Source organism: Camelus dromedarius, chromosome 25 (assembly GCF_036321535.1).
Source record: "Camelus dromedarius isolate mCamDro1 chromosome 25, mCamDro1.pat, whole genome shotgun sequence".
Lineage (NCBI taxonomy): Eukaryota > Metazoa > Chordata > Mammalia > Artiodactyla > Camelidae > Camelus > Camelus dromedarius.
In genome coordinates, this window is record NC_087460.1 from 6,824,843 (window position 1) to 6,849,207 (window position 24,365).

Here is a 24,365-nt window from a genome sequence, read left to right on the forward strand (position 1 = left end):
AGCTCAGTAGTGGAGTGAGTGCTTAGCATGCTCAGGGTCCTGGGTTCAATCCCCAGTACCTCCATTAAAATAAATAAATAAGCAAATCCTTCAGTAATCTTTTACCTGATGAACTTGCTTATTAACGTGAATAGTCTGTCACTTAACTCCTCTTGAATTTTTCAGTAAAGGCAATTATATCACCTACAGTTATTGACTCTTTCCTTGCTTTCTTTATAATATCTGTGCCTTTTATTTGTTTATTCATTTTTTTCTTATTGCTGTTGTAGTTGGTCCCTCTCTTTAATGAAATTGTTTCTTCCCTGTGTGTTTTGTTAGTCTTGATTGCAGGCTTATATTTGCTTTCGAGAATTCCTCTTTCCCTGACTGCGGACACTTTTCAAATGCACTCCCGCCCGCCTCCACTGCTGCAGTGGAGAGGGCTGGAACCTACTAGCACAGAGTCTTCCAGTAGTTTCTGTTAGGATTTTTCCATTCCTTTTGGGTGTTGCCAGCCACCTGGAAGACTGTATTGCCTCTGTGACCCAGTTATTCATGCTGACTTCTCCAGCCTGGAAGCAGATGCTGAACTGTTTACTGCTTGGCTGTGTGTGTGTGTGTGTGTGTGTGTGTGTGTGTGTGTGTGTGTGCGTGTGCACTCGTGAATGTTTGTGTTTGTGTAGGAGGGGTGGAAGCAGGGCCAACCTGCTTGACTGCTCTACATTCCATCTCTAAGCAGTCACACTACTCATTGTCCTTGGCTCCTTACTCCTTGTAATTTTAATTAATTATGAGTTATAAGAGTCTTAAGAACTAATCTTGCTCATATCGGTCATTATATCTGGTGTCTACCTTTGAGCCAGATTTCCCTCCTCAATTCAATCCTGTCAGATTTCTATCTTTTAGACATATATAAACATTTTTGTTTTCCTAATGACATTCTTTTTTTTAATCCAGTATGGTTAAGGACTTATTCCTTATTTTAAAATTAATTTTCATGCAAATCAAAACTACAATGAACTATCACCTCACATTGGTCAGAATGGCCATCATTAAAAAGTCTACAAGTAACAAATGCTAGAGGGAGTGGAGAAAAAGGGACCCATCTTACACTGTTGGTGGGAATGTAAACTGGTGCAGCCACTAGGGAAAACAGTATGGAGAGTTCTTTAAAAAGTGACAAAAGACTTACCATATAATCTAGCAATCCCAATCCTGGGACATATCCAGAGAAAACTCTAATTCAAAAAGATACACGCCCCCCAATGCTCACAGCAGCACTATTTAAAATAGCCAATACACAGAAGCAACCTAAATGTCCTTTGACAGGATGAATGGATAAAGAAGATGTGATACATACACACACACACACACACACACACACACACACACACACAATGGAATACTACTCAGCCATAAAAAGAATGAAATAATGCCATTTGCAGCAACATGGATGGACCTACAGATTATCATACTAAGTGAAGTAAGTCAGAGAAGGACAAATACCATATGATGTCACTTATATATGGAATCTAAAATATGATACAAATGAACTTATTTACAAAACAGAAATAGACTCACAGACATAGAAAAGAAAATTATAGTTACCAAAGGGGAAAGGAGGTTGGGAAGGGATAAATTAGGAGTTTGGGATTAACAGACACTCATTACCATATATAAAATAGATAAACAACAAGGACTTACTGTACAGTACAGGGAACTATATTCAATATTCTGTAATAAACCATAATGGAAAAGAATATGAAACAGAATATAAACATATAGATCTGAATCACTTTGCTGTACATCAGAAACTAACAAAACATTGTAAATCAACTACACTTTAATTTAAAAAAAAAGAAAAAAGGAAATTCATTTTCAAAGATTTGTTGTGAGGTGAAGTTTGTTGCATTTGCCCATTCTGTTAGTAATACTTACTTACTGGTTTCCTTATTTCTAGCTATTTCTCATTGGCTCAACTGCTAGTAAAACATATATTAACAATATGAAATGAATGATGTAATGAAAAAAAATTTGTATTCAGCAACCTCTGATCAATGCATAGATCAGGGAAACACTGAACTGAGTACAAATTAATAATTACCATAGCCTATCCTGTATGAATTGATACCATCTTGCATTTTCTGAAACATTTATAATTTATACCACCAATTATCTCCACGAGTCTGAGACAATCATTATAATATCAAGTTGAGAAAAGTGTGTCCAAGGATTAACTGAGATTCAAACCATTAGTATGCAGCAGGGAAAGAGTCACTGCTCAGGGAGGCAGAGCTGTTAAAAGTACAAAATCTATAGCCAGATGGTCTGGGTTCAAATTTCACCTCAATTACCAACTAGTCGTGCCTCTTTTGAAAATGATTTAATTTGCCCTTCTTTTACTTTCTCGTCTGCGAATGTTGTGAATTACAGTACTGCCCTCAAACTATTGTAGTGGAGATTAAAGAGCTTAGAACTGTTCCAATCACATAATATGCACTCAATAAATAGTCACTGTCGTTGTTGTTACTATATTGCTGCTGTTTTGAACTCATGTCCGGCAACTTTTACTACATTGTATCATTAGATGTAAGACCAGTTTTGAATTTAGAGATAAGGTCAGAAAAAAAAAAACAGAACTTTGCAAAAGGGCAAATATACACAAACACGAGTGCGTTCAGAGGTCCCGAGGATCTGTCTCTTGCTTCAACAGTGTTTGGATGGAACAGACCCAGGGACGCCCCTTGCTCCAGCCTCCGAACACCCTTCAACCTTTTTTTCAGTCGCATTGGTCAAAACCAGCCACTACCTTCAGCCTCTGGGACCAGCCAACTCCGTTTTGTGAGCTTAACTCCTTATTACCCATCAACCATGAGCTCCCAGATTTGTCAGAATTATCCCAGCGAGGTTGAGGCCTCTGTCAACCACCCGGTCAACATGCATCTGCGGGCCTCCTACACCTGCCTCTCTCTGGGCTTCTATTTCGACCCCGACGATGTGGCTCTGGAGGGCGTTGGCCACTTTTCCCGCGAATTGGCTGAGGAGAAGCGTGAGGGCGCAGAGCATCTCTTGAAAATGCAAAACCAGCGCAGCAGCCGCGCCCTCTTCCAGGACGTGCAGAAGCCATCTCAAGATGAGTGGGGAAAAACCCAGGACGCTACGGAAGCTGCTATTGTCCCGGAGAAGAACCGGAACCAGGCCCTTCTGGATCTGCATGCCCTGGGTTCTGCCCGTGAAGACCCACACCTCTGTGACTTCCTGGAGAGCCACTTCCTGGAATGAGGAGGTGAAATTCATCAAGAAGACGGGCGACCACCTGACTCACCTCCGCAGGCTCTCTGGTCCCCAGGCTGGGCTGGGCGAGTATCTCTTCGAAAGGCTCACCCTCAAGCACGACTAGGAGCCCCTGCAACCCAGCAGCCTTTACAGAGCCCTCTGGTGTCAGGGCTTCCACCTGAAGCCTCTCTGCAGACACCAGGCAGCTTTTTAACCATCCTGGAGCCCTCTCCCAAGCCTTGGACCAAATGGAAACAATAAAGTTTTTTGCAACAACAACAACAAAATACATACACAAACACACACAAGCACATATGTGTGTGTGTGTGTGTATGTAAGTATCCTCTAACCATGTGTAGTGGTAACTCCACCTGGTACTTTCTTGGTTCTAGATAATATAATATGTGTCAGGAAATAGTGTTGTACAATTCAGATGCAATCCTCTCTCAATGAGCTTACATACCAGAAGAGGAGACAGATGTTAAAGAAGTGATTATACTTAAACAAAATCATTTCTAATTGTACTGAGGGCTTTAAAGCAAGAAGTCATTTGGCAATGTACTGCTCAAAAGACTTAGAAATACTCAAGTTCAGTTACAATGACTGGAATTTTATCTCCCTGAAGGCATGTCTGAAAAGTAATTGCTCTTTAAATTGCTGGCAAAAAAGTGTTATGGCAGAATATCCATGGTTTTTATTAAAAGAATGGAAAACAAAACTTTATCCTTTTCATCTTTTACTATTCAAGTGTGGGAAACAAAGAATCTGATGGGCATTGGTGGGTGTAGCTCAGTGGTAGAGTGTGTGCTTAGCATGCATGAGGTCCTGGGTTCAATCCCCAGCACTTCCATTTTAAAAAAAAAGAATTCAAAAAAGAGAATCTAGTGGAGTAATTCAGGTCTTCGGAGACAGGTACTCTTATTATGAAGAGGACAGATCTTCTGTTGTTGCAGGGTTCTGGGGGGAAGTGGCTAGAACAAATATGCATTAATGGGTTCATGGATTGTAAGTAGTATGTTAAGAAATTGCTGTGGTCTGAATGCTTGTGTCCCCCAGATTTCACACGTTGAAATCCTAGTCCCCAAGATGACAGTATTAGGAGGTGGCATTAGGTGGTGGGGGCCTTTGGGAGGGCTTAGGCCAAGAAGGTAGAGCCTTCATGAATGGGACTAATGTTCCTATAAAAGTGAGATACTGGCATTCTGCAATGCGGAAGAGGGCCTCTGCCCAATCAGGCTGCCACCACCCTCCAGAACTGTGAAAAACAACATTCTGTTGCCAATAAATTACCCAGTCTGTGATATTTTGTTATAGCAGCCTGAACAAACTAAGACCAATACAAAGTAAAAATTGCCTATGTATTGATCAGCGATCTCTGAATACAAAAATTCTTTCATTACATCTGTCATTAGTTTATGTTTTATTCCCAATCGAGCCAATAAGAAATAGCCTTGAGGTTCTAATGATTAACATTACATAAAGTGATCAGATACATACTGACTGCCTACTGTGTCTCAGGTGCATTTCTAGGCATCTGGGGCATACTAGTGAGCAAAATGCACCAAGATCTCTATTCCTGGGGTACGTTAAATAATTCAGTGGAAAATATCCACCTACCCTGTCTTTGTGGAAAGAGAGGGAGGGGGAGCAGGACCATCTTCTAGGGTAGAATTGAGGGCAAACTCCAACTAAGGAAGCTCCCATCAAGGAAAGGGAAGGCTGGGATATTTGAGATGTTCCTCCTGCTTGTCTCCGTGATGTCTGCTGACCCGAGGTATCGTCACCGTTTACCCCCTACAAGCAATGACACTGGGGGTTCACTTGCAGCCAGGTCTGTTGTCCAGGCAGTCACTACCTGTCCCAAGCATCATAGGCCATTGGTATTTCCAGACAGAATATTCAGGGCACGTGGAGAAGGTGGACCACCTTTCCAGAGTGATGTTGCGGAGTCACGGGAGTCGAAGCCCGCACAACGGATTGAGAAGGGAAAGACTGTTAAGGAAGTCTTCTTAGAAGACGGAGCGAGATTCAGTGGCTTTAGATGTCCTGAAATCAGCCATCCTGGGTGCTGCCACTCAGATGTTTGCTTCAGGACTCCTGACTAAGGAGTTTACATGAAAGGAACAGTGGACCAAAGAGAAGCGCACTGCAGTGGGGCTGCGTCTGACACCAAGTTAAGAACCAAGGCCAGAATACAAGGTGAAAATCACGTATGGACAGAATTACCCACAACAATCCCATACTCGGCCCAGGTTAAAGTGCTTGGCCCCTGTTTTTATTTTTATAACTATATTTCACATCCTATATCCCTTTGCTAGTCAATTTTTTATGTCCTTAGTTAATTCTTCAATGTCTCCCTCAAGAATATCGACAAATCCATCACCATTCACATGTCTGGCCACATGAAGCAGGCATTTCCTTCCCCCTGTCTTTTTCTTTCTATCTCAATAATCCTTTGAATCAGTTGCATGCTATTTCCTTCGGTTTGCTAACACATATCAAATCTTTTCATCTTTGATTGTACTTAGCATAAGTGATGGCCAATTATATACAGTATTTGAGTAAGTTAAATGTGTATATGGCAATCTTTCATTGTAACATTTGTAATTGTCTGTGGAGGCTCAGGGAGATGCAGACTATCTGGGACAAACTGGATTGGAAAGAAGGAAGTGAGGCCTCTGATTCTCTATTTCTCTCTCTAGAGGGCTGAGCACAAGAGGGGACCCTTGCCTGCTTATTGACTTAACTAAATGACCGACTGACTTAGCCACATGATGGGGAGAGAAAATGATCCGTCTGCCCCAAGGGAGCAAACCCAGCCAGGATTTACTCCAGGATGCAGATGAACAAGAGTGTATTCTTATGGATTCTGAAAAAGCAAACCTACCCTACAATATAGCCCAGCTAATAGCCTAATATCCTTGGTCTTGAACAAGCAGATTAGCAAATCCTCCTCTCCTGAGAGGGAGCATAAAGGGAGGTGGGAAGAGAGGAGAAAGGATGGGGGAAAGGATTAGAAACATGGGAAGAAGGGCAAAAGTGTGTGGAGAAGGGTAAAGATTCCTCTCTCCCCAGAAGTCCTCCATGGCAGAGCCATTGTCCTATAGTTACAAAATGAACCCGAAATTTACAATGAAAAATACCACCAAAAGAAATGTCTCCTAGGGAGGAAGGTACAGCTCAAGTGGTAAAGCACATGCTTAGCATGCATGAGGTCCTGGGTTCAATCCCCAGTACCTCCTCCAAAAGTAAACAAATAAGTAAACCTAATTACCTCCCCCTCCCCCCACAAAAAGAATGAAAATAAATTTAAAAATGAAATGCCTCTGTGAGCTGGTGTTGAGATGAGTTAAGGCCGTGGGACCCAAGGCCACGATCAGAGCATGTTTGTAGTATGCAGTAAATAACTGCTGTACGCATGCGTCAATTATATAAGATTTAGAACAAAGAAAATGGTAGTACGCATGTGCTAGAGATATTCTGTAAGCCTAATGAACAAAGAAACTCAGACCGTGCATGTGCTGACAGAAAACAGATAAAAGCAGGACAGGTGCATCATAGGGTGCACCTCCCTGTGGCAATAAAGTGTTGTTAACCCCATGGTGTCTCCGGCTGAAGTCTGTCCAGCAGTATGGCAACTCCTCGTGCATTTTTTTCGTTTGGGCTGCTCACCTCCTAGAACCCCACATCAGCCTCCCTCGGCTGACAGCCTCCTATTATTAATTTTTCAATGAAATGTTCCTATGCCTTACAAATACAAATACAAAAAAAAAAAAAAAAAAAAAAAAACTAAGTTCCAAAATGCTCTGCTCTCCAGTGTCCTCTTCTGTTCATCTTATTTAAACCATCTGGATACCTCGTTAGAATGTATTTTCCTTTAGCTATATCTTTCACTTCAGTGATTATAAGTCCTTAAATCTCCAAAGTTGAAACATAACCCCTTGCTTTCCACCCACAGTGTCTTATACGTCCTATTTCCCAAAAAAGAAAAAGGATAATTGCACATAAATGAATATTACAAAAAATATCTCTATACTTAAGTTTATAAAATCTGCCTGGAGCAATATTTAATGAGCAAAAGCAATGTTTCTTGATTACTATTGCCAGCCACAGTGGTAGGGAAATGGAAAAAGAAAAACAAAAACAAGGAGAATGTGGTTGTTTTCAACCTAGACTGTCAGTCAACTTCTACCAGATGTCCACAGTCCACACACTGTGAGCTAAAAATCAACCAGAAGAAATATCTCCTTTAAGAAATTAATAAAGATTTCATGCCTTATCTATGTATTCTCTGTCAGGGGCGGGAGGAGGTGAAACTCTGTCCAAAGTTTTATAAACATTGTCTAAAGTTTACTTAAGGAATTCTTCCCATTAGTTTATGATAAACCTCTAAATTTTCTTTTCATTTTTGAACCTCATGTTCCTAGCATCACAATATTAAATGGAGTCTTTCTTCTACAGTATTTTTTTAAGCAGGGTACCCTTATTTGTAATAGGCAAGTCTAAGCACCTTAGTCTTCATTCATCTTTTGCTCCGGAAGGTGTATATCTTCACCCCCAGCAGGAACCTCAGAACTTTCAGCGCTATGTCACAGAGCCTGTCACTATTACCTTCTGCAGAGACATTCTTTATGCCTAAGAATCCTGTCCCCTAGAGAAGGTGTCTTTCTTGCTCCCAAGGTGACTGGGAGTCTGTTCAAATTTTACCTTTTATTGTACGGGTTTTCTCATTTTTGCCTCCGTTTGGCGGTGATGGCTCTGATTCTTCTCTGCCAATGACACCCGTCCCTTACCACTGCCGCCACAACGCATTGTCTCCGTTGCCTTGACTCTCTTCTTGTTTTAATTTTCTTTCTGACTTTCTTATCAATTCACTACCCCCTTCCTTATATACATGCTGTCAGTAGATGCGAGGGAATCCACTCTTTCATCCAGCTATAAACACTCTTAAGAAGGAATTCATGCACTCTAAAGAACCTCCGGGTCATTACCACCAGCTTCCTCATTACTAACACCTATCAAACATGTTCCATATGCCAGGATAAGCGCTTTACATTTGTAACTTTACTCAATGCTCACAAAATGTTATGTTAGTTACTGCTACTTCTTTTTCATAGGTAAAAAGGATGAGGCTTAGAGTGGTTAATTAGTTTGCCCAAATTACACAACTAATAAGTGATAAAGACATTTTGAAGCCACATCTGACTTCAGGACACAAATGCCATCTAACTAGTCTATCTCTTAGAACCAAAGGAAAGTTTTATTTTTTAGGTGCATTGTTTCAATCAAGCATTTTCCTTGTGCCCATAATATAGTCTTGCTTTTGGTAATTTTTCACCGCAAATGGATAAAATAGTAGCTTCTATCCTTAAAAACTCCGTTCAGATTCCCAGCATGGAGATAAGTATGGCATTTCCTTCAGTTACTTCAGTTTTAATGTTCAAGGTCAAAGAGATAATGAAAGGAGGAGCCAAGTCCTGAGTTCACGGAAATCATTAATTTGACCTTTCATTGTTTGTGCAAGAAAGTCAACTCTTTTTTAACGGAGAATTCCCCTCCGTTGACGCCAGTCTGTCTTCAACTCCTTTCATTTTGTTGCTGTGGTAAGTGCCAGCCCCACCAAGTGACTTTCCACCACTTCCAACTCCTCACTTCCAACATTTTTTTGTGAAGAGAATCTGATGTCATACACTTTATCTTCACTTATCAGTTTTCCATGAACTAAATTAATCCTGCATCCGACATTGTCTATTCATGTGGGTCTCTCCTTTACAAACCTCTGTCCTGGCATCATTTAATGACCCTCTGGCTCTGCTGACAAATCAGAAAGTTCTTTCTAAATCCTCCCCCAAAGTAGTTCCTGGGCCTTCAAGCAATTACATCTGTGTTTTCTTAATCGTTCCTTCTTTTCTTTGTCATTCTCATTGCAGATAAGGAAGACAGCAGAAGCCTATACTATCATGTGACAATTTGAGTAACTTAGAACACAGTGAGGTTGGTGATAAATCTGGAGGAAATATTCTAGTTGAAGCAACCCTGCAGGATAAAATACTAGAGGTCCTTCTTGTGTAACAGCATAGCTTTTATTGTTTTTTATAAACTATATAAGTGAGAAACCTCACATTTCTCCAGAAAAAGGAAAGTATAATTGATTTAAAGATGCTTCCCTTCTTTCTTTTAGCTACCCTGCTGCCTTTGAGCAAAGCCCAGCAAAAAGTTCAAGACCCAGGATGGTAAGTCCAATATGGTGACAGGTGTGGTAAGGGTTTTATTTTTCTTCCCCTTCTTCTTTTTTTTTTTTTTTTGTAATTGAAGTATAGTTGATTTACAATGTTGTATTAGCTTTAGTTTCTGGTGTATAGCACAGTGATTCAGTTATACATACATACATATATATATATATATATATATATATATATATATATATATATATATATATATTCTTTTTCACCACAGGTTACTAGAAGCCACTGAATATAGCTCCCTGTGCTCTATAGTAGGGAGCATAATAAACCTTGTTGTTTATTCTGTACATAGTAGTTTGTATCTGCTAATCCCAAACTTCCAATTTATTCCTCTCTCCCCTCCCTCACCCCAGTCCCATAACCATAAGTTTGTTTTCTGTGTCCGTGAGTCTCTTTCTGTGGTAAGGTTTTGATGAGCAGACAGGTGAGCATTAAGACTGTCTATCCTCAGTTTTTTGGGATTTTTTTGTTTTTGTTTTTGTTTTTGTTTTGCTTTCCTTTTCTTTACAGCAAACAGAGAACAAAGGGCTTAGGTACAGAGGGAAGAATAATATACCATATTTCTCTCCCTGGCCACAATTATTCAAATAATCCCCACATTCAAAATATATCCCCTTCCTCCCAAGACCACCAAGGGGTTCAGCTAATCGGAGTGTCATGTTTGATATCTAGAATCTTGTGAATTAGATCAATATATCAACCCCCATTCCAAAAAAAGCAACTGACCAGGAACAATTTACTCAGCAGATAATTGTTAAACAGTGATTCCATTTCATGTTTGTTCTTTAAGTCCGTTGATCCTTCTGTTAATTACTTAGAATGCCAATTATTCTAATCATTAGGACAGATTAACCAATACAGACTAACATTTCTAAAGTTTCTCTGATTCCCTCCCCAGAGTTGTACCCGATTACTTCAGTTACGTGGTACTGAAATTTTAGGGAAAGATGGGTTTATTTTGAGTAGTATTTCTAATGATTGACTGAACCAATCAATCAAAAGAGAATTTCTTATTGATTTACTTGTCACTTTGGTCAATGCAAATCAATTTTTATGATCTTAAATAATTAATTTGATCAAATGGGGTTTTTAAAAATATAATTTTAGAAATACAGCCTTCCACAACCTATTAACTTTAAAGATGTGTTTACATAGGGGCTTCAAAAGAAATATGTGACATGGCTTATTGTCCTCAAGGAACAATCTGCAGGGGAGAAGAAGTCTTGAATACACTTAGGGAGGTAGTAAATAAAGAAGTACTACATTCAACATTTTACTGCTAGACTATATGATACAAACAAGTGATGCAGATTCCCACAGACCTGGAGTACCAAGACAATTACTAAGTTGTTAGACTCAAATAAAAAGAGATTTAAAAAGCTAGATGAAATGAACAAGAACGGAGTATACTTGATTGGATGATTCTTCCACAGCTAGGTTTGCAGTTATTGTAGAATGTGTGTTATCAGAATGAATACAAAAGAAGTCATGCTTGGAATAAGACTGAAAATAACCATTGTAGTTATTTGAACCTCTGTATCCTTATGAATTCCATTATTCTAAGAAGTCATATTCTATTTTAACAGAGAAAAAAAGTAACATAATTTCAAAGTTAATCTACTTTACAAGTTAATCTCAGATGTCATTATAAGGTTTTCAACTAAATTTTAAAATTGTATATTTAGGTCTTATAACCCACTTATTGATTTTTGTAACTTTACCCTCATTCCTTTTTATATGTTGCATTGTTTGTTTGGCCTTATACTTCTTAATGCTATGTAGTACTCAAAAAGAAACTTAAAATAGGAAGCCATACTAAGAAAAAAAACATGAAAACTGTTGCAATGGATATCCAGAAATATGCTAACATATGACATGATACAGAAGCCATATTTACAAAGACCACAGTGTGGCATCCTAGAGTCATGCATGGCAATACTACTACATCTACAAGCATCATCACGATATAATGAAAACTAGCTCAAATTATTGCAGGTTCTTCCCTCCATGAAAGTTGTCAAGAGAAGCCAGACTTTAAACATTATTCTTATTTGTGTGTATGTTTGATTTTTCTTGACTCGTATCTCGTTTTACCCTTCCCTTGGCAACTGCCCTTTGCCCCTGGTCAAACCTCCCCTTATCTACAAAGAAAATCTACCAAATCCTCAAAGTTGCTACATATCATTAACTCACTGTTTAATTTCTTGAACAAATATCCTTCATTTGTAGAATCCACTTTGTGACTACCTTTCGGCCAATAGCAACGATTGCCAGTGCCATCTAGTAAAAGTAGCTTTCAGTGAGCCTCAAAATAAGCCTGTATCTGACACTATTGTTCATCTGCTTCTTTTGGAAACTCTTTTCTGTTCTCCCTTGGTGACGCTACTCTCTTCTGAATTTATTCTTACTGTTAAATTGTTTCTGTTCAGTCTATTTCACTAGTTCTTCCTCAGCCCCTTCTGAATACAGTAGCATCCCTCAGAATTTTACAACAAAAAGATCTGTCAGCTAGCAAGTCTTATATACAGAAGCCCAGAAGATGTTTTATCAATCCTCTCCTTCAAGTTCAAGGAGCACAATCCAGCCAATACTGATTGCATTGGATCATGGGGTTTGGGCAGTGAATACTTTGTCTCCAAGTTCCACTCAAGATTTAAGGTTTTCGTCCCTGAAAGCACAAGATGCAGATGCAGAGCACATCCCCTCTGAGTCTTCTGTCTCAGGCCCATCACAGCCCCCTGTCTTTTTAACCCCTTCACTGGTCCCCACTGCCCTTCTTGAGTCTGACCTCTGTGAGCAGGCAGTCATTTTCTGCCCTTTCAGATTCTGTTGTTGGGTGGGTGGGGTGTGTGGGGAGAGAAGGGCAGTGGAACCTGCGTGTGGCAGTGGGGAGGGACTATGAAGACGGAAAAACTCAAAGGGATGTATTATTATCTTAGGTCAGGTTCTTTAGAAGTCAAGTCTGAAATGGGAATGTTTTCAAAACGTTTATTCTCCTGGGGGTGGGTGTGTGAGGGAAGCAGGGCAGGGCAGGGAATAAAGCTAAGCAAGAGTGTGGTCTTACACAGAGATTAGCTTATTCTGACCCCACAGGGAAAGCTCAGGAGCCCCAGTAGCTCCACAGTTAGTCCCTCCCAAGGCTGGGAGACTGGCCTTTTGTACCCTCATGTCAGAGGGTCACTGCCGAGGGCAATTAACCGCAGGAGGGGGCAACTCTGAGTGCTAGCAGCCAATAGTCACAACAAGCAGGTGTTGGGGGCACCCATCAGCGAAGGGGATCAGGGCAAGGTACCCATACATTCACTGTCTGTTGCCTTAAGACCAAGAGTCTGAGAGTCTCACACCTTTTCAATGCAAGGAGTACCCCTGGCTAATATGCTAGGGCTAGACAATTCTCTGTCTTTGTCTCAATACTGACTCACATTAAAAAGACTCCATTCAAGTACGGAAGACAAAAACCTGGCAGACACCAGTCTAACCAAATAACCAAATTAACATCTCCAGCAGAAGACACAGTGCCGTCAGGTCCCCCCAATATGATGCAAGCAGATCACTTCACCTCTTGATATTCCTTCCAAATATCCAGAACTTCAGTCTAATTATAAGAAAACATCAGACAAATACAAACTGGGAGGCTGTCTTTTAAATACCTGACCTAAAGTATCAGATCACAAAAGATAAGGAAAGACCGAGGAAGTCTCACGGATTCGAGGAGACTAAGAAGTGACAGTTAAATGCCATGATCCTGGAACTGAAAATGAACACTAGTGAAAAAACTGGGAAATCTGAATAAAGTCTGAATCTAGTTAAGAGTATTATACTAAGGTTACTTTCTTAGTTTTGATCACTGCACTGCGGTTATGTAAGATGGAAGCATCAGGGGAAGCTAGGTGAAGGGTGTGCAGGCACATTTGCAACTATTCTGAAATCTAAAATTAGCCCCAAATCAAAAGTTTTTTTAAAAATGCTTTTCTATTTCCTTAGACTCAGAAGTGTGGCACTGGGGTTGTGGAGAAGGAAAATCCATTCTTCCATATTATACATGCATGAAATAATACTCCTTATGAACAGTGAAAAATAAAGAACATAAAAGAACATTTATATCATTTATAACTTCTATGCTATATAGTCAGTGAGGTGAATTACCAAGATTCAGGAGGCTGATGAAAGAAAATCTTGTAATAATTACAATTCTTTCATAAAAAAGGATTGTAAACTGGTCTCAAACTCTAAATCCTCTAATTCTGTTACTCTCCCTACCAAAGGAAAACAAAAGTTATAAAGAAAAAGGAAAGTGGGTTTTAAATTGAACTTAATACTTGGTTGATTCTATAATTCTACTACTTTCCCCCTTTTTCCTTTAGAAAGTTAACTCATACCAACAAGTAAGTTTTTTTAATTTTCTATTTTCTAATTTTTCGTTTACTCTTTTGTGTGCAGTGTTTTTTTGATTCTGTGGTACAATGACCAAAAGGGATTACTAGTCTCACACACTAAAAAATAAAATTACATTTTATTTTTTATAGTGTCAGATGCCATAGAATCATTATGAAAGTTTGCAATGCTTCCTGGCATTCACTAATTCCTAAGGATACTTACTTACATTTTAGTTAACCATCTATAACCCAGCTGACCCCATGGGAAGTAGACTCCTGTTAGTGGTGGTAAAAGTTTGATCAGTGCTTCTTGAATGGCAGTAAGTGTGAAAAGACAAGGAGTACAGTGCACAAAGGCTTCTGAAAACAACTGGCTTGTAGAGATTAAGGCTTATATACCCTGAATTAAAGAATCAGAGACTTTGGATTGCAAGGAATGTTTAGGGATCTCCTTTCTTGATTTAATTATTCTCTTCAACAATGCATACTTTGTCTAACATACTATATATTTTACTAATTCATTATTTTTATTATCTGTTTTGTCCATGAAAGAAAGAACTTCTGTTCTGTTTACTACCATATCACGAGTGCAAACAACTCTGGTACATGCAGTAGGCACTCAGTAAATATTTCTTAGAAATTACTAAATAAAGATGAATAAATTAAAGGTATCTACATCTGCTGATCATCCATAATTTAGAATTCCTATACCATATATCAAGTAAGCCTGCATTTAAACACTTCCAGTGATTTAAAAAATGTATAAAGGTACACAAATATTTTGTTAATCCTAGATAGAACTGTAATAAGATTCTATTAAAATAGACAAACATAAGTTGAAAAATCTTTCCCCATTGTATGAGTAATTTCTTGATTCCAATTTATTTCATATATATATTATAAAAATACACATAAATTCTTAATCCATATAGTCTGAATATATATTTTCCCATTATATATATATAAGTATTCCAAAAATATATATTCCATATATATGTCATACAACTCATATCTCAAAGTATTACCCAAACCAGATAAGACTGATTTAACAGCCAGTTTATAATTACACCTTAAATGTACTTTGTAGTACTTTATAGTAAAGTATAGAAATGAGCTGACAGAAGAGCATAGGAGACTATGGATAAATCTGGATTAAATTCCTTGCAGAAACACAGAGATGGTAAAAAGTCTCATGGCTTTTCTTTTTTTTAATAGATAAGGAGGGGCCATGTATATGTCCTGGATATATTACACAATCTTTTGAGGCAAACCAACAAAGCGACAATCAAGACACAAGTCAAAGCAAATTTAGATGTCATTTTGGCAAACAGCACTCTAAGCAATGTTCTAAACTTTCCATATGTTGTTCTGAGGATCTCTGCACAAAAGACGATGCCAGAAAAGGTGTTATGAAGTGCTACGGTGCATCTAGGTGTGGCCTGAGGGACACACGCACTCTTACAGTGACCCTGTCATTTTCACTCCACCTCCCCCATCTAAGCCATAAGTATCAGGCAACACTACCCCCTCGTCAGTTCTTCAGTTCTCTCATCTTAAAACACCTTCTGTGTCTTCTGCCTTATTTTCTTCTAACTCACACTCATATTTTATAATCTAATTACTATAGCACAGAATTTATAGTTAGAATGGTCTAGAATTTAGACCACTTTCTCCATGATATATAAAAGGGTGTGCCATCTCACAAGAACATTCTAGGTATATTCCACCTGATTTTGTTTATCTATCTATCTATCTATCTATCTATCTATCTATCTATCTATCTATTCATTCATTCAACTAACATTAATTGAAATGGCCACAATATGCCAGGCAACGAGAATATGGTAATGCACGGACAGATGTAACCACTCACGCAGTTGATAATTTTAGCAGTGTTCTTTGTCCTTCACTAAGGAACCAGGACTTTCCCCCTCCTTTATGTTTCCTGCTGCTCCCCTTCCTTTTCTAAGCCAGTATAAATCCCATGGGGTCATCTGAGGGTTAGAGATCAGTTTTCCACTCTTGGTTGAACTATTCCCTTCTCTGTTTTATTTTCCCTTAGATACTGGATGGAGAAATGGGTTCAGAAGGAACATCAATGAGCTTTTTTAAATGACTCATCTCTACCAAAATGTTACCCTCTAAAGTATTGTTCTTAAAACCCACCTCATTAGTGCAAACCAAAACTACAATGAGGTATCACCTCACACCAGTCAGAATGGACATCATTAAAAAGTACACAAACAATAAATGCTGGAGAGGCTGTGGAGAACAGGGAGCCCTCCTACACTGTTGGTGGGAATGCAGTTTGGTGCAGCTGTTATGGAAAACAGTATGAAAATTCCTGAAAAAACTAAAAATGGACTTACCATATGATCCAGCAATCCCACTCCTAAGCATATATATGTAGGGAACTCTAATTCAAAAAGATACATGCACCCCAATATTCATAGCAGCACTATTTATAATAGCCAAGATACAGAAACAACCTAAATGTCCATAGACAGATGACTGGATAAAAAAGTTATGGTATATTTATACCAATGAATACTACTTAGCCATGAAAAAGAATAAAATAATGCCATTTGCAGCAACATGGATGGACCTAGAGATCATCATTCTAAATGAAGTAATCCAGAAAGAGAAAGAAAAATACCATGTGATATACAACACGTTTCTTCTGTATAGCACAGGGAACCATATTCAATATCTTATAGTAACCTATAATGAAAAAGAATATGATAATGAACATATATAATATATGTATGACGAAAACATTATGCTGACACCAGAAATTGACACAACATCGCAAACTAACTATACTTCACTTTAAAAAAGAAAGAAGAAAATAGGTTGCTAGCACCTATTGTCTTTGACTGCCAGATCACCACATTAATCACTTAGCTATATTTATATGAGGTGAGATTTGATTGTGGTTGTCTTACAATGATGTTTGATCTGACTGTAATAGCATCAGCAAACTGATATCACATAAAAATATTTTTATCAAGCTCATAAAATAGAAAAAAGTTAGTGAGACCTCAAAAGTATAAAGCAAATGCAAGGAACTGCCCCCCTACTTGCAATGTTCAGTGTTCCAAAAACAATGACTAAATATTACAAGTTCCTTTGAGAAGTTTACAAGCAAATAAGGACCACAACAGAAATAAAAATATAAAGCAGATTAAAATAAAGATTGGATAAAGTCTTATATATAGTCTAATGTAGTTAAAAACATGGATTCTGCCTGGGTCAAACACTCCTCAAGTCTAATTGGAGCTCCAAAATTTATAACCTGTGCCTCAATTTATTTACTTTTAATATTGGAATGATAATAGCACCTACTTCCCAGGGTTGTCAGGATTAAATTAAACAATAAAATGGCTATAAGAACTTACACAATGCTTTGGGCATAGAACCCAGGCTTACTAAGTTTTCTGTATCATTAGATACTGATTATTGGTCTTAAGGATGGGCGTGGGTCGCTGAAACCAAAGTCATGACTATTAATTCTAAAGAGCAGGGGGTGAAAGTAAAATTACATCTGGAAGGAAGGCCTGAAATTGAGAAATAAATTGCAGGTCAATTATCAGGTTGGAGCAGGCAAATGTCATAGCCTAATTCAGCCAAGTGGAGGGAAGAGTTGAAATAAGTTAATTAGTAGATGACAGAAAGGAAGGGGCTCAGTGTTGACTGGACCTAGACTTGAGGTCATGGTAAAAAGCCAAGATCAGCACCTGGCAGAAGCAAATGAGGAAGCAGGAAGTTGCAGTTTGAGGCAACTTGTGGGGCAGTCCTCAACCATGTTGTCAGACAACAGCTGGCTGGCAAGGGTCTTCATTTTATTAGTATTTTTTAAATACAAAAACCCACATCATTATAAAAAGTTTAAACGCTACAGAAGGCCAAAAAGCAAAAGGTGGTTTTACTCATCTCCACCACAACTTCATTTCAGAAAAAAATCACTGGTAAAATTTTGTCTATATTTTCAGATATTTTCTGAACACAGCTCTCTCTCTCTCTCTCTCTATATATATATATGAAATTATATAAATAGATATACAAAATAGATATATTATAGATTATATATAAATAGCTATGTAGAATTTATGATATATATAAACGTATATAAATATGTAAAATATATTTTAGATTATATAGAATAGCTATATATAACATTTTATACATATAAAATAGCTATATATGTGTGTGTGTATAGAGACAATTCATTTTCTTTTATATAGAAATGGATCATGCTAACCTTTGTTCTCATTTAAAAATATTGTTTGAATATGTTTTCATATGCATGCCACATGTATATATCTACTGAATTGTTTTTAATGACTGAATTATATTCCATTGTATTGGTAGTCCATAATTATTTAACCAGTTAGATCAACGTTTATATTGTTTCCAGTATTTTGTTGTTACAAACAGTGCTACAATAACTTTTTCTTATTTATTTATTTATTTACCTACTTATGCAGTAACACATACAGGATAAATTCTAAGAATAATATTTCTGAATAAAATGCCAAGTGATAGATCATACAACTTAAACCTTCTAAAGACTATAAATTTGAACCCCCCAAAGGTGTAAGAGAATGGCTGTTTTCTATATCCTCGCCAATACAGTGTAAATAGTTTATACAGTGTACATAGTATCTGTATTAATAACTTTAAATATTTTTTGTTAAAGTATAACATGCCTATGGATAAATGAACAAATTATAAGGATGTATATTGACAAATATTTACAAAGAGAACATGTTCATGTAATTAAAATCTGCTCAGTAAATAGTATATTGATAATATGTCACAGTAGCCCAAAGGAATTCCTGGGTCCTTCCTAGACATTACCCTCCATTACTCCTACATTCATGTCTTTCCATGATGAATTGTTTCACCATGTTAAACTTTATAAAAAATGCAGTAAAATAGTATATATTTTTCTTTGGTTTCTTTCATTGAACATTTATACAAGGATGGTAGTGGTGTGTTCATTTTCATTGCTGTATACTATCCCATTCTGTGACAATTCATTCTTCTATTTTTCTGCTGACAGACATATGGGTTATTTATACTTTGGGGTATTTCAAATAAGACTGATAACTATCACACCTGTCCCATCACACACATATCTTATATTACAGTTGTATCTAAGTGTAAGACCAAGACTGCTAGGTCATAGAGTGTGGGTATGTTCAATGTCAGTGTATACTGCCAAGCAATTTTCTAGGGTTCTTGTGTCAATTTGGATATGAGACCATGAGCTTGGCTGACCAAAATTTGACTGAAATGATAGCATAGCAACTCCTTATCTAATAAATCATTGCCAATTATTTTTAATGTCTAGCATTACTATGAGGTTGGTTGGTTTTTATTTTTTACATTTTTCCCCTATGCTTCCAATAAATAATGTAAAATGTATGAAAATATATAAGCTTGAGGTAGGAACATTTGAAAATGACTTGGGTGAGGACTGGAGAAGAAATTAGCAGCTTTCTCTTTACCATGCAAGCAGGGTAGGAGCCCCAGTTGTCACCTTTCCCAGTTTTCCATTACTTATTTATATATGTATATTTTAATTCCAGAAAATTGCAAATAGCAGAACTTGAATTTTACGTATGTTGGCAATGTAAATGTTATGTAATTTACAACTATTTACATAGAATTTACATTGTATTAGGTATTATAAATAATCCAGAGATCATGTAAAGTATGGATATATGTAGGTTATATCCAAATTTTATGCAATTTTATATAAAGAACTTGAGGCTCCACAGATTTTTTATCTGCGTTGGGGAGGGGGGTATCCTAGAAACAATCCCCTGTGGATACTGAAGGGTGACTGTACCAGATTATCTGAATCTTTTCTACATACTTAGAGATCCTAATCAGATTTAGGGAAGAATTTTCTGCACACACAGTGATGATGGGTCTGTACTGAGACTCACAATTGGTTATCTGTACATATTTTGTCTTTTGGAACGGAGCCAAGATGTTGGTCCCAAAGCAGGCAGAGAGATTACGATCATCACTAGTATCTGCCCAGAGAGGCAAGAATCAGACTGACCAAAAACCTGAACATCCACACTTTACTATGCAAGAATTGCTTTCCAAAGAAGCAAACTGTATGTGTATTTCTAGTTTTCTGGCACCCAATTAGTACCTGTCTTTCAACGTCTACTCAAAACTTGAATGACTGAAGACAAAAGCTTGCTGACGTCTACTAGGTGAGACATTCTGTCCAACCAAAACTTAAGAACTTTCAATGTTGTGTTCTGACAGATGTTTAGTACATCCATGCTAATTTCATTCTTGAGAACTAGGGAGATAGCCACAGGTGGGTATGTGGACTCTCTGGAAGCAATGAAGAATTTGTTCCCCCCAAACCTCCACTCTCACTGTTAGATCATGATGGCATTTTTGTTGCTCTGGTATTAGTGTCAGGTCAAATTCTGTATTTAAGAGTTCACAAAATATCTAATGATCCCTTTTCCCCTAGTTCACAATTACTCTGTCAAAAGAGTTCCCTTTGAAGAGAGTTGAAGATTGGGAAAATATCTACCATGAAAACTTCAGTGGCTTTGCAAGGTCATTTCTCAGTAATAACTGGTCTCCTCTCCAAGTAATATAGACTTTCTATGAAATGACTTAGAGCTGGAAGCTTGAGAAGGAATAGCAATTTTCTACTGAGGTGACTTCTTGGCATTTCATGTTTCCCTTACATAATTCAAGAAGCACCTTATGTGCCTCTATCCACCTGAATCCTAGGAATAATATTTATCTTAGTTCTCAACACAGCTTTCTGTGGGTCAATGTATAGCGACTGGCACTCTGGCTAGACTTGCAGTCCAATATGGTTAATGATGGTTAAGTGCTGCAGTTGAGAATTCCAACGACATTAGGAAGCCCAGCTTCCTGGCAGCCTCTCCCACCAGACAATTCTGAACTACAGAGCACATCCCATCAGAGCTGTCAGTGATGCCAGTGCTTCTTCACCAGAGCATTCTTTATTGCCTCCATGAAACGGATATCCTCAGGGATCTCCTGGGGACCATAGGGAGGTGCTCTTATAAAGGTGTTGGGTCCTATATAGTCAGTCCTTTCTGACATTATGACATCCCTGAACTTTCTGACCCTTCTTAGTACCATGTCAAGGAAATTGCAGCCACTCCACCTTACGTATGAGGCTATCGTTGTGCCCAAGCTTCATGGACCTGTCCCAACAGAGTATCAAGACTGGAGTTACGTGCCCTTGCCAGAACATTGAGTCCAAAGCCATTACTGAGGCAGTAAATTCATTATGACACCAAGTCATTATGTCAGCATGTCAATAAATTCTCCATACACAGACAAAATAAAAAGGACTCCTCGATCCACCACCCTCAAGCCCCATTTCCATCATGTCCCCTTATTCCCACTGATAATGTTAACAATGTGTGTAGTATTAACTTGAAGCTATTTTCTTTTGGAACAGAAACTGTACGTGACTGATCGCAGCTGTGCTGAAACTGTGTCCTGAAGTAATGAGGAGTGGTAGGGCATATCCTGAGGAGAACAAATGTTAACTTGCCTCAGATTGAGTCAATTGACAGTTTCGAGGATGGGGGAGGCTCTTCTGCTCTAGTAAGGGGTAGAGGTCTGCTTCAGGTGGCTTTGAAGTTTCCAGGAATCTGGAATTTCCATACTTCTAGTTCTGAGGGTTCCACCTTTTTACGTCAGTGCCGTGATTTTGACATAATTGCTCCACGACTGCTACCCCGCTCCTGTGTTATTATTATCTCCCTCTCGATTGAACCTACCTGAGAAACTGAGCTATGTCACAGATGGCTTATGTGTCATCCAAATAATATTCTCCATATATGTAGAGATCATCTGTATCGAATCAGTGTCTCCTTTGACAGTTCTGACATCTCAGTACATAAGGTTTTGCTTGAAGGTCTCATCTTATAGTATCTTGACAATTAATGCCTGGTGCAGTCCTGATTTGCTAAAAGCAAACTTTCACATGTCTTTTGCAGCAAAAAAAAACTCTCCAATGAGCATTAAATAGTTCTATTTAGGCTCTTTCTTTAGCCAAGTTTATTTTATAAAAACTTTCTATAAAAACTCTCCTTCTCTCCTTCTTATAGAATGTCTTTCTTCCATTGTCTACAATCCTAAAATAGTTTTTAAACTTGCTGTGACAATATTTATTTCAGTCATAATGTTTGTCTTAATTGTAATTAAAGTCAGTATAAATTTCTGTTATATTCATAGAATTGCATAGCATTTGGTTAAGAACTGTCAACTTATTGAGATTTGCCCAAAGGTGGAGCTGAGTTGGATAATCTAAGAAGAAGAATCTAGCTAGGATCACGAGGATGAGTGAGCTGCTTTTCATACGAACGCAAATAACAGCAAGGTACTATTACAGTTGTTCTAAATTAGTCATACAATTTTGCATCTGGAGAAACAATTTAGAACTAACTATGAAAATACGCCCTCCTCTCACACTTACTGTTAGGATATCAACTTTTTAATATTCTGAAACATATTTAAAAAAAAAAACTCTGAACAGAGGGAGGGAGAGAAGAGAGAGAAAAACAGAGGCAAAGAGAGATAGAGAGAGAAAGGCAAAATCAGATCTACATGAGATTTTCTAAGTTATAATTATAAGTAGACTACATTTTAGGAGCTATTAAACAAATGAAGCCAACATTAATGCAAGAACTAAAGATAATTAAGAAAAAGAGTAATTGAACATATGAAACCAACATTAAGGCAAGAACTAACGATAATTAAGAGAGATCTTGTCTTCTTTTGTCCTAGAAAGTGATAGTTGATCTTCAGATCTGTTTATGTTGTTAGCAACTCCTTTTTAGGACATACTTTACTTTCCATAGAACCCTTAGAAATGCTTTTCTTAATTTACTGTTCTCCAGAATTAGGATAAGTGAATGGCTTGAGGGACAGATTAGAGCTGTCACCTCACCAACCATCACAGCTAATTCAGTCTCTGGTAGAAAGTAGCTGGAGGTGGCTACAAGATAGGCCAAGTAGTAGGCAATGAAAAGGAGGAGGAAGGAGATGACCGCCTTCATGGCTCCCACATGGGCTTCTATGCTGGGGTCTCTGGACCCTGTGGCATTGAGCTGCATTCGCCGGGTGTGTCTCCACAGGGAGAGAATCAAGAGGAGAAACGAGATCAGGGACACAGAAAAGGGGACTAGTGTTAGCAGGTTGAGATATATCTTGGTGGAAGCATATTGCGCTTTATTTATTTTGCATCTCAAAGTTAAGTTTGTTTTCAACTTTGCCTTGACACAAAACCTGAAATCATCATTCAAATTCCCAGAGACAGGAAGGCTAAAAAACACAGAGAGGGCCAAGCACCCCAGCAGGATCTTAGGAATCGCATTGTCAATTCTCAGCTTCATCCAGAGGAAAAGGGGATGGAAGAAATTAGCTATCTTGAGGAAATAGAAGATGCTCAGGCAGGTGGCAAACCAGACACTTAAATGGTTGGTTAGTGTCCAGAAGCAGTCAATGATTCTCATTTGTTTACCGGCAGTATAGACGTCTGGATACTGAACCAGTATAAAACAGTCTAATAGTATTATACACAATAGAGAAATTCTGGATATGGCCAGACTTGTGAGGATTAAATCAATGGAGGCGATCTTCCTATGCTTGATCCAGTCCACAAAGTTTACCAATCCAATGAACACGTTCCCTAAGATCCCCAGTGAAAATTCTCCTACTGCTATGAGGATTAAGGTGTTCTCCACCTTACCTGGCATGTTAAAATGCAGAAATATCCAATTCGTTTCTAGTTGAACTGATGTTGTTTGATATCTGCACCTACTTCTTAGATTTTGCTGTAATTTTCTTCACCTCTTTTTGTTGTCGTCTGTCTTGGGATGGAGACTGGAATGATAAACGAAGATGGTAGCTACCTTCATTAAATCCTAATTAGTCCTGAGCAAGCAATGTGGTTGGCTATCCCTGGCCTGGCCACCCTCTGTCCATTTACCTTCTTAGCAGATTTTACTTTTCCACATATGGTTCATTTAGGCTGAGCTACAGCTTGCTAAGATGCAAATTAGGCTGATTCTCTTTCATGGTGTGGCACTTTCTCAAGCTACGTTTTGCAAATTTTGGATTCATTAATCTGTAATGCACACTAGTAATCTTAATAAGATTGCCAGATTTAGCAAATAAAAATACAAGACATCCAGTTAGATTTGAATTTCAAATAAACAATGAATAATTTTTGAGAGTGTCCCAAATGACATGAGATTAGTACTTCTGGGAAGTACTGAAATTCAAATTTAATTGGGTGTCTTGTATTTTATCTGGCAAACTTAAACCTCAAGGATTTGTTTTTGCAATTAGAAAATGCACAAAAATTGAAATTTGAAGAAAAATCTTCATTTTGTTGAATGATGATATTGATTACTACTAAAAATCCAAATTTCGGATTAACGTTGAGAGCTATATA

The 24,365-nt window shown here is 38.0% G+C and overlaps 1 protein-coding gene and 1 pseudogene across 1 annotated transcript; one reads left to right on the forward strand and one right to left on the reverse strand.

Annotated features, from left to right (window-relative positions):
* The first annotated feature begins 2,667 nt into the window (after nucleotides 1–2,667).
* On the forward strand, nucleotides 2,668–3,437 carry LOC116150358 (ferritin light chain-like; annotated as a pseudogene).
* Nucleotides 3,438–22,728: 19,291 nt separating this feature from the next.
* On the reverse strand, nucleotides 22,729–23,674 carry LOC105094229 (taste receptor type 2 member 7-like). Its single transcript, XM_010986218.3, has one exon. It carries the CDS (start codon nucleotides 23,662–23,664, stop codon nucleotides 22,729–22,731), a length of 936 nt encoding a protein of 311 aa, XP_010984520.1. The 5' UTR covers nucleotides 23,665–23,674.
* Between the last annotated feature and the right edge of the window lie 691 nt (nucleotides 23,675–24,365).